Raw genomic sequence first — 12,030 nt, 5'->3', positions numbered from 1 at the left:
GGTATTGAGGCTTGATTATAGTGACACTTTCTTTCTCGTGGCTAAAGTAGCATTTGTTCGCCTCTTTTGGTCCATGGTTGCTGTTCGTTATTGGTCTTTTTATCAGTTACATATTAAGAATGTTTTTCTCCACGGTGATCTTGAGGAATAAGTTTATATGGAGTAACCACCTGATTTTGTTGCTCAAGGGCAGTCTAGTGGTCTTGTGTGCCGATTGCGTAGGTCACTCTATGGTTTCAAACAATCTCCCCGAGCTTGGTTTGGTAAGTTCAGTACAGTTATTCAAGAGTTCGGCATGACTCGTAGTGAAGCTGATCACTCTGTGTTTTATCGGTATTTTGCTCTTAATCTGTGTATTTATCTGGTGGTTTATGTAGATGATATTGTTATTAATAGCAATGATCAGGATGGTATTACTAATCTGAAGCAGCAACTCTTTCAGCACTTTCAGACTAAGGATCTGGGTCAATTAAAATATTTTCTAGGTATTGAGGTCACTCAATCTAGCTCAGGTATTGTTATTTCACAACGGAAGTATGTCTTAAACATTTTTGAGGAGACATGAATGATGGGCTGCAGACAAGGAGTGTTCAAAACCGAACCAAAACCGAAACTTAATGGCTTATTGGTATCGGGTCAACGGTTTAACGGACGGGGAACGGATTGAAATTTTTTTATTAACGGCTTATCGGTTTGGGGGCGGATTATTTAATTTTCTTAACGGATAATCCGTTAATCCGTTAACCCGTTAAGAATATATATATAATTTATTTTTATCCATATAACTGCTCTGGACAATTGTACGAAGTGCAAAGTGAATTGTACTGATTTATTTTTATCCATAAATATGAATTGATATTCTTGGATGTTGTTTCTTCTAAGTAGTGGGTTAATTAGTTATCTAGGCAGAGGTGTTGTCCAAACAGGTTTTTAATTATTACTCCCAACTTGTATGTATGGCATCTCATTGAGACTCATTGAGACTGCTCGTACACTACTCATACAATCTCATGTTCCGTTGTATTTTTTGTGGGGATGCAGTTCTCACATCTGGTTATCTTATTAATCGTATGTCATCCTCAGCTATCTAGAATCAAGTTCCATTCTTTGTGTTGTTTCTTCACTCACCCTTGTTCTCTCTTCCACCTTGTGTCTTTGGGAGCACATGTTTGTTTAAATTTTGACCCAACAATCTTGTTCACTAGAACGAGTTTCATATATTGAAGAAAGGTCTCAAATGTGTTGCTGCTGCTGGAACTCGTGCAGATATGAAATGTTATCTTTCCGTGTCTTATATTTTTACTTCGGTTTATTACACGATTTACTAATTAAAAAAGTACAATCTAAACCGATAACCGCCCAATAATAGCTAAACCGATACCAACCCGCCCGATATCTTATCGGGTGACTAGCGGATTAATACATTTAAAAGCCGATAACCGATAAGCCAAACCGTTAAGAGTAAATATCATCTGATCCGCCCGATAAGCAGCCCTACTGCAGACCTATTGACACTCTTGTGGATCCGAATCTTCTGCCAGGACAGGGGGAGCTTCTTAGTGATCTTGCGAGATATAGGAGGTTGGTTGGCAAATTGAATTACCTCACAGTGACTAGACCTGAAATATCTTTTCCTATGAGTGTTGTAAATCAGTTTATGCATTCTCCCTGTGATAGTCATTGGGATGCAGTTGTTTGCATTCTTCGGTATATAAAGTCAGCACCATGCAAAGGATTACTATTCGAGGATCAAGGCCATGAGTAGATTATTGGATAAACTGATGTTGATTAGGCAGAATCACCTTCTGATAGACGTTCTATGTCCGGATTTATTGTTCTAGTAGGAGGTAATTTGGAAAAGCAAGAAACATAATGTAGTTGCTCGATCTAGCGCAAAAGCAGAATATCGGGCAGTGGCTATGGCAACGTGTGAGCTAGTTTGGATCAAGCAGTTGCTCAAGGAGTTGAAGTTCGAAGAAATCAGCTAGATGGAACTGGCGTGTGATAATCAAGCCGCTATTCATATTGCGTCAAATCTGGTGTTCCATGAGAGGACTAAGCACATTGAGATCGACTGTCACTTTATCAGAGAAAAGATACTCTCAAGAGATATTATTACAAAATTTGTGAAGTCGAATGATCAGCTTGGAGATATTTTCACCAAGTCTCTTACTGGTTCTCGTATTAGTTATATCTGTAACAAGCTCGGTACATATAATTTATATGCACTGGCTTGAGGGAGAGTGTTAAATAGCTAGTATTGTATAGTGTCCCACATCGGGAAGTAGATACCTATTATTATGTAATCACTGTATATAAATAGGGTATTGTATAATACTTTAGACATAATTAATAAAACTTTTCCGTGTTATACTTCTCACAATAGAAATGAAGATGAGAAAATAAACTTTACCGCAAACAATTTTTCATACTCCTCTAGCAATGTGATAACAATAGCTTGAGCATGGTTGGCTGCAGCAGCTGCCTGTATAAGTTGAACACAGCCATCACTGCCCATTGCAAAATCACTTTCTATCTCACATTCTCCGGCTACAAGTGGGCGAAGAAGTAAAGGTGCCATGCAAGCTGCCACTGCTGGTGCGCTCATTCTATTCTTAGTTTTGTGAGAAACCACAGTTTGCATCATCATAAGAATCCTGATGCACACATGGAAAAACATCATGTAAGACTTACAAAGTATACAATAATCCAGGAGAAGCTAAAAGTCCAAAACTATTCTTTTCTTTTTATAGGTTAAAATATCCAAAAATTCAGTTCACCAGTCAGCAAGCTTGATAATAGAGGAACAATACTAGGTTGAGTTTTGCTAACATGTCAAACTTAACCTGCATTTAGCCTATAATGACAAAATTGTTCATTATCCACAGTCACTTACGATACAAATTGAACTAAAATAGGACTGTTGAATGAGGAGAGAGAAAAACTGCTTTCTTGACGAATAAACTCAGTTCAAGTATAGTAGTTGTTAGACTACTCTAATAAGCATGTTACATTATTTTCAAACTATTTGCTTCAAAACAATCTCCTATTTAAAATACAATGTTCTAGAATATCCTACCCGGACATATTCTTGACGCTCCCCTGAGCATACGAGTCTTTGACATTAGCGCCAAGCCCTAACCTCTGCTTCTGAGAGGACCCTGCTAATTGGCATTTAATTAATTGTTCCTGTCTTTTCAATTTGACTGACACCATGCTCATAGATCGAGGGTTAGATTGTGATGCATGCCAATTGTGAACAAAATCGAAAAATTTAGGTTCTGAGCTTGACAAGTAAAATGTTTGGTTTTCAGACTTAGCGACAATGAATTGGGATATTCCAACAGGTCACCAATCCCTAAGTTCTACAAAAAAAAGAAAGTGGCAGTTTTCGGCCACTGTTTGGTGTTGTGCCGCATCAGCTAATCCTTTATTAGGGGTCTTGGGAAGAACAAAGTATATCAAGGGAGTCAATGAAAAACAGTAGCGACGAGGTGATGAGAAAGCTATAAATGGGATGATGATTTTAAGTGGAGAAAATACCCTTTCTAATGACTTACTGAAATTGTTGTTAAGGCAAAGAGAACTTCTAGCACTTTTTATTTTTCTTATTTTGTATACCGATTGATGGCCTGAGATTAATTTAAATGGAGAAACATGGTCATTGAGGATTCATTATAGCCGACCTCAACTAGTTTGGGATTGAGACAATATTTGTTATTGTTGTTGTTGCTCAAGAGGCAAAGAGGCCGACATGACAAGCTGACTAAGCAGATAGTGTTGACGTAATAGCTAATGTGGATGATGACATGTGGACTAACAAGAAACTGAGAAGTGTACCTGGTGCTAACGTATGGGATATATGGCATGTCAGCTGAGGTAGGTAACAACAGAACTAACAATAGCAAGCCACATGTGGCTAGCATGTGGTAAGTGGAGAATGCGTGTTCGCTAAACCTGTCTGCAGTAACCTTCTACCCTAATTTTCGACCTCCACACCCTCCTATCAAGTGTCATGTCCTCAGTAAGCTCCAGCTGCGCCATCTCCCCAAGACTTCTTAGGCCTACCTCTACCCCCTCTTGATACTACCAAGGCTAACCTCTCACACCTTCTAACTGGGGCTTCTATGCTTATTCTCTTAACATGCTCGAACCATCTCAACCTTGCCTCCCCCATCTTATCCTCTACAGGGGCCACTTCTACCTTATATCGAATAACTTCATTCTTAATCTTATCTAACTTGGTATGCCCACACATCCACCTTAACATCCTCATTTCAACTATTTTCATCTTTTGGACATGAAGGTTCTTAACCGGCCAACCCTCTGCCCTATACAACATAGTCAGTTTAACTACTACTTTGTAGAACTTACCTTTAAGTTTCAGCATCACACTCTTATCATACAAGACACCGGAAGAGAGCCTTCACTTCATCCATCCTGCTTCGATATTGTTAGTTTAGAGCTATGTACATAATATAGTCTTATCCCATATTGGAATAGGAGTAATATGTCCTTGTAGTGTATAGCTATAAAGAAGGACCTCTTATATTGTATTCATCATCCAATATCAATAACATATTTTCTCCCGTACTTTCTTACATGGCATCAGAGCATTAGTGAGAAACCCGTCGCTGTGCATCATTCCAGCGACTTCCGGGAAGAAAGACCTCTTCGCCGAGCAATTTTCCGGCGACTTAGAAGGCTGACCGTAAGCAAATCACTCTCTGTTGGTGCTGTGCAAAAACCTACACCACCATAAGACTCCTCACGCTCCGGCGCGTGAGCACTGTTCCGGCCAGATTTTGAAAAAGTTCCAGTTGAACAGTAGGATCGCCTGGTAATTCCGATCCTACCCTTACTGTTTTTGTTTCATTCCGACCACTTTGAGTTTTTTCCGTCAGCTACAGTAGCTTCCGGCAGCTACAGTAATATCTTATTAAGTTTCAGTGTTTCCTCACTCTGTTTCAGTAGATTACAGTTGATTCTTTCTCTTATTTGGTAATAATTTGCAACGATATCTTTGGGATTTGATGTTTTCGGGTCTAAAAACATGAGTTTTGGAAGCTCTAGTGTTATGATTACCTCGGAACCTTTAACGGCAAATTCAAACTACTTAGCTTGGGCTTCATCTGTCGAGTTGTGGTGTAAAGGTCAAGGTGTTCAAGATCATCTAATCAAACAGTCTACCGAAGGAGATGAAAAGGCGTTAGCACTTTGGGCAAAGATCGATGCTCATTTATGTAGCATCATGTGGCGATCTATTGATTCCAAGTTGATGCCCTTGTTTCGTCCTTTCCAGACATGTTATTTGGTTTGGGCAAAGGCTCGTACCTTATACACTAATGACATGTCTCGCTTCTATGATGTGATATCGCGGATGATAAACTTAAAGAAGCAGGAACTAGAGGCAGTCATGGAGGAATTTGAGAAGTTGATGCCAGTTTCTGCTAGTGTGGAAAAACAACAAGAGCAACGACAGAAGATGTTTATAGTTCTTACCCTCGCTGGACTTCCTAACGATCTTGATTCAGTACGCGACCAGATTTTGGCTAGTCCAACTATCCCCACAGTTAATGAGTTATTATCTCGATTACTCCGCCTTGCTGCAGCATCAAGTCACCTAGTGATCTCATCACACACACTTGATTCCTCTGTTCTCGCATCCCAGACAGTGGATGTTCGGGCATCTCAAACTATGGAGAATAGACGAGGAGGAGGTCGTTTTGGAGGATCTAGACCCAAGTGTTCTTATTGTCATAAACTTGGACACACTCGTGAAATGTGCAATTACTTACATGGTCGTCCAACCAAAAATGCTTAGGTTGCTCAGATCGAGACTACAGGTAACCAGGGATTTTCTTTATCTAAAGAAAAATATAATGAGCTCCTTCAGTATCGAGCAAGTAAGCAGACATCTCCACAAGTAGCCTCGGTTGCCCAGACTTCTGTTGCTGGTAATTCTTTTGCTTGTGTTTCCCAGTCTAGTACTCTTGGACCATGCGTCATGGACTCAGGCGCTTCTGATCACATCTATAGTAATAAATCACTTTTGTCGAATATTGTATATTCACAGTCTCGGCAAAAGGAGTTGGGCAAGCTAACCCCTTGTCTTCTATCACCCTAGATTCTGTTCTTTATGTCCCTGGCTGTCCTTTTAGTCTTGCATCTGTTAGTCGTTTGACTCGTGCCCTCCATTGTGGTATATATTTTACTGATGATTCCTTTATTATGCAGCACCGCAGTACGGGACGGACAATTGGTACGGGACGTGAATCAGAAGGCCTTAACTCACTCAGTCCTTCCACAACATGTCTAGTTACAGGTCCTCCAGACCTAATCCACAGACATTTAGGACATCCGAGCTTATCCAAACTTCAGAAGATGGTGCCTAGTTTATCTAGTTTGTCTACATTAGATTGTGAGTCGTGTCAGCTACAGAAACATACCCGAGCCTCCTTTCCGCATAGTGTTGAGAGTCATGCAGAGTCTGTTTTCTCCTTAGTTCATTCTGATATATGGGGTCCTAGTAGAGTCAGTTCAACCTTGGGATTTCGTTATTTTGTTAGTTTTATTGATTATTACTCAAGATGTATATGGCTTTTCTTAATGAAAGATCGTTCTGAGTTATTCTCTATATTCCAGAATTTTTGTGCTGAAATCAAAAACCAATTTGGTGTTTCTATTCGCATTTTTTGCAATGATAATGCCTTAGAATATTTATCTTCTCAGTTTCAGCAGTTTATGACTTCTCAAGGAATTATTCATCAGACATCTCGTCCTTATACCCCTCAGCAAAATGGTGTCGTAAAGAGAAAGAATAGGCACCTTATTGAGACTGCTCGTACACTTCTAATTGAATCTCGTGTTCCGTTGTGTTTTTGGGGCGATGCAGTTCTCATAGCTTGTTATTTGATTAATCGGATGCCTTCATCTCCCATTAAGGATCAGATTCCGTATTCAGTATTGTTTCCCCAGTCAGCCTTATACTCTCTTCCACCTCGTATTTTTGGGAGCACGTGTTTTGTTCATAACTTAGCCCTTGGGAAAGATAAGTTAGCTCCTCGTACTCTCAAGTGCGTCTGCCTTGGTTATTCTCGTGTTCAGAAGGGATATCGTTGTTATTCACCTGATCTTCGTAGGTACCTTATGTCAGCTGACGTCACATTTTTTGAGTCTAAACCTTTCTTTACTTCTGGTGACCACCATGATATATCTGAGGTCTTACCTATACCGACCTTTGAGGAGTTTACTATAGCTCTTCCACCTTTGACCACAGTGGTTTCACCCATACCAACCGTTGAGGAGTCTAGTGTTGTTCCTCCTAGTTCCCCAGCCACAGGAACACCACTCTTGACTTATCATCGTCGTTCGCGCCCTACATCAGGCCTAACTAGTTCTCGTCCTGCACCTGACCCTGCTCCTAGTACACCGATGGCACTTCGGAAAGGTATACGGACCACACTTAACCCTAATCCTCATTATGTCGGTTTGAATTATCATCGTCTGTCATCTCCCCATTATGCTTTTATATCTTCTTTGTCCTCGGTTTCCATCCCTAAGTCTACAGGTGAAGTGTTGTCTCATCCAGGATGGCGACAGGCTATGAGTGACGAGATGTCTCATCCAGGATGGTACTTGGGAGCTTGTTCCTCTTCCTTCATGTAAATCTACTGTTGGTTGTCGTTGGTTTATGCAGTCAAAGTTGGTCCCGATGACCAGATTGATCGACTTAAGGCCCGTCTTGTTGCCAAAATATATACTCAGATATTTGGGCTCGATTACAGTGATACCTTCTCTCTCGTGGCTAAAGTGGCATCAGTCCGCCTCTTTCTTCACGGTGATATTGAGGATGAGGTTTATATGGAGCAACCACCTGGTTTTGTTGCTCAGGGGGAGTCTCGTGGCTTTGTATGTCGCTTGCGTCGGTCACTTTATGGTCTAGAGCAGTCTCCTCGAGCCTAGTTTGGTAAGCTCAGCACGGTTATCTAGGAGTTTGGCATGACTCGTAGTGAAGTTGATCACTCTGTGTTTTATCGGCACTCTACTTCAAGTCTCGTATTTATTTGGTAGTCTATGTTGATGATGTTGTTATTACTGGCAATGATCAGGATGGTATTACCAATCTGAAGCAACATCTCTTCCACCACTTCCAAACTAAGGATCTAGGTAGATTGGAGTACTTTCTCGGTATTGAGGTTGCTCAGTCTAGCTCAGGGATTGTTATTTCTCAAAGAAAATATGCTTTAGACATTCTCGAGGAGACATGGATGGCAGGTTGTAGACCTGTTGACACTCCGATGGATCCGAATTCTAAACTTCTGTCAGGACAGGGGGAGCTGCTTAGAGATCCTGCAAGCTATAGGCGGCTGGTTGGTAAATTAAATTATCTCACAATGACTAGACCTGACATTTTTTATCCGGTGAGTGTTGTAAGTCAGTTTATGAATTCTCCATGTGATAGTCATTGGGATGCAGTTGTCCGCATTATTCGGTATATAAAATCGGCTCCAGGCAAAGGGTTACTGTTTGAGGATCGAGGTCATGAGCAGATCGTTGGATACTCAGATGCTGATTGGGCGGGATCACCTTCTGATAGACGTTCTACGTCTGGATATTGTGTTTTAGTAGGAGGCAATTTGGTGTCTTAGAAGAGCAAGAATCTGTATCCAAACCTCTTGCCTGTTGTTAATATCTCATCGCGTCTCGTCAATCAGAACTACATCATCCGCAAATAACATACATCATGGCACCTCCCCTTAAATGTGACACGTCAATGCATCTAGCACCAAGGAAAACAAAAACGGGCAATTCGCACATTTCATAGTGATAATGCCCCAGAGTATTTGTCTTCTCCAATTCAACAGTTTATGAACTCTCGTGGAATCATTCATCAAACATCTTGTCCATACACATCTCAACAAAATGGGGTAGCAGAAAGGAAAAATAGGCATCTCATTGAGACTGCTCGTACCCTACTCATACAATCTCATGTTCCGTTACATTTTTTGTGGGAATGCAGTTCTCACATCTGGTTATCTTATTAATCGTATGTCATCCTCAACTATCTAGAATCAAGTTCCATTCTCTGTGTTGTTTCCTCACTCACCCTTGTTCTCTCTTCCACCTTGTGTCTTTGGGAGCACATGTTTTGTTTATAACCTGACTCTAGGAAAAGATAAGTTAGCTCCCGTGCTCTTAAGTGTGTATTTCTACGTTACTCAAGAACGCAAAAAGGATATCACCTGACCTTCAGCGGTGCCTTATGTCTGCTGATGTTACCTTCTTTGAAACTCAGCCATACTTCACAGGCCTAGGTGGTCACATAGACATTTCATATGTGCTACCGGTTCCATATTTTGGAGATTCAGTCACTACTTCCCCTCCACCTTCCTCCATGGCTCCATCACTACAGCCCCAACTCTAGCTCCAGCCCTACCACACCTATAGCTCCTCCTACATTCTCAACCACACTCAACCACAGAAGTCTTACCCATACAACCCGTTAAGGAATCCATATTTGATCCTCATAGATCCCCAGCCACAGGAACACCACTCTTGAATTATCGTCGTCGTCCGCGCCCGGCATCAGGCCCAACTGATTCGCGTCGTGCACCTGACCCTGCTCCTACTGCGGAGTTGTCTCCTCCTAGTCAGTCGAAGAGAAAAGGTATACGGACGACACTTAATCTTAATCCCATTATGTCGTTTAAGTTATCATCATCTATCATCACCCGATTATGCTTTTGTATCTTTTTTGACCTCTGTTTCCATCCCTAAATCTACAGGTGAAGCACTGTATCATCCAGGATAGCGACAAGCTATGGTTGAGAGATGTCTACTTTACATACGAGTGATACTTGAGAGCTTGTTCCGTTTCCTTCACGTAAATCAACTATTGGTTGTCGTTGGGTGTATGCAGTCAAAGTTGGTACGGATAGTTAGGTTGATACACTTAAGACCCGTCCTGTTGCCAAAGGATATACTTAGATATTTGGGCTGGGTTACAGTGATACTTTATCTCTCGTGGCTAAAATAGCGTCAGTCCGCCTTTTCCTATCTGTTAGTTTATAGATATGTATAGTGTAGTCTTATCCCACATTGGAAGAGGAGTAATATCTCCTTGTAAACAGTGTTTTTCAAGCTATTTCTTCAGTTTTCCCACAGGAGTAACTTATTTCAACTATTTCAAGTTAACCCTACTACTACAAATTGTAGCGACATGGGAACCGATACTTTGAATAGTCGGATGGTTTCTTTAGCAGATTATATTGAGTTCCTTCAGTACAAAGCATGTAAGCAGACATCTTCTCAGATAGCTTCTGTTGTTCAAACAGGTAATAGCGTGACTTGTTTCTTCCAATCTTCATCCTCTGAGTCTTGGGTCATTGATTCAGGCGCATCAGATCATATTTCTGGTAACAAATCTCTTTTCACTACTATTTCGTATTCTCAATCTCTTCCAAAAGTCACAATGGCCAATGGGTCTCAAACCATGGCAACTGCAATAGATCAAGCAAGCTCACTTCCTTCCTTGCCTTTAGATTCAGTCCTTTATGTTCCCAATAGTCTTTTAAATCTCATAGCTGTTAGTCGCTTAGCCAAATCACTTAAATGCGCTGTTTTATTTCTTGATGACCATGTTTTTATACAGGAACGCAGTACGGGGCGGATCATTGGTACCGGGCGTGAATCAAATGGACTTTATTACCTTATCCTTGCTAAATCACATGGACTCACATCTTGTCTTCCTTCTACAACTTGTCATGTTACTGATTCACCAGATTTATTACATAAACAGTTAGGACATCACAGTTTGTCAAAACTTCAGAAAATGGTATCTGGTTTATCTCACTTGTCAGCTCTAGAGTGTGAGTCATGTCAGCTCGGTAAGCATACCCACTCCCATTTCCCTCGGCGTCTTGATAATCGAGCAGAGTCACCTCTTACTTTAGTCTATTCGGATGTTTGGGGTCCTAGTCGGGTCAGTTCACCTTGGGATTCCTCTACTTCGTGAGTTTCATTGATGATTATTCCAGGTGCACTTGGATATTTTTGATAAAAAATCGATATGAGCTATTTTCTATTTTCCAGACCTTCCATGCTGAAATTCAAAATCAATTTGGGGTTTCTAATTGCACATTTCGTAGTGATAATGCCCGAGAGTATTTGTCTTTCCCATTTCAGCAGTTTATGAAATCTCATGGGATTATTCATCAAACATCTTGTCCGTACAAATCTAACCACAAAATGGGGTAGTTGAAAGAAAGAATATATATCTTATTGAAATTGCTCGTACCCTACTCATACAATCTCATGCTCCGTTGCGTTTTTGGGGGATGCAGTTCTTACATCTTGCTATCTTATTAATCGTATGCCATCTTCAGCTATCCAGAACCAAGTTCCATTCTCTGTCATGTTTCCCCACTTACCTTTGTTCTCTCTTCCACCCGTATCTTTGGAAGCACTTGTTTTGTCCATAACCTTACTCCAGGAACAGATAAGTTAGCTCCTCGTGCTCTTAAGTGCGTATTTCTGGGTTTTTCGAGAACACAAAAGGGGTATCGATGCTACTCTTCTGACCTCCAGCGGTACCTTATGTCCGCTGATGTTACCTTCTTTGAAACCCAATCATACTTCACAGGTTCAGGTCATCACTTAGATATTTCTGAGGTACTACCAGTTTCACCTTTTAGAGATTCAGTCACTCCAGCTCCACCACTTACGGATCCAGTTGTAGTCCAACCACCTATAGCTCAACTGGAGTTGTAGGTGCTCCACATAATCCAGTTCAACCTTCTGCAGCTCCACCACTATTGACTTATCATCGTCGTCCACATCCAGCATCAGGCCCAGGTGATTCACGCCCCACATCAGATTCTGCACCTACTGCGGACTTGTCTCCTCTTAGTCAACCAATTGCACTCCGCAAAAGTGTACAATCCACACTTAATCCTAATCCCCACTATGCCGGTTTAAGTTATCTTCGCCTGTCGTCACCTCATTATGCTTTTATATCTTTTTTGTCCA

The 12,030-nt window shown here is 41.0% G+C and overlaps 1 protein-coding gene across 8 annotated transcripts in view; it reads right to left on the bottom strand.

Moving 5' to 3' along the window:
• Positions 1-12,030, bottom strand: part of LOC107795882 (rho GTPase-activating protein REN1-like) — a 102,008-nt gene that overhangs the window by 28,939 nt on the left and 61,039 nt on the right. For all 8 annotated transcript variants that reach the window (XM_075221664.1, XM_075221666.1, XM_075221665.1 and 5 more), the window contains one exon: positions 2,414-2,657. In XM_075221664.1, the coding sequence (XP_075077765.1) occupies positions 2,414-2,657 (244 nt within the window). The remainder of the gene's footprint in view (positions 1-2,413; positions 2,658-12,030) is intronic.

The sequence above is a fragment of the Nicotiana tabacum genome, chromosome 9 (genome assembly GCF_000715075.1).
Source record: "Nicotiana tabacum cultivar K326 chromosome 9, ASM71507v2, whole genome shotgun sequence".
Taxonomy (NCBI): domain Eukaryota; kingdom Viridiplantae; phylum Streptophyta; class Magnoliopsida; order Solanales; family Solanaceae; genus Nicotiana; species Nicotiana tabacum.
Note: the sequence above shows the minus strand (reverse complement) of the source record. Positions and strands in the feature narration are given on the sequence as shown.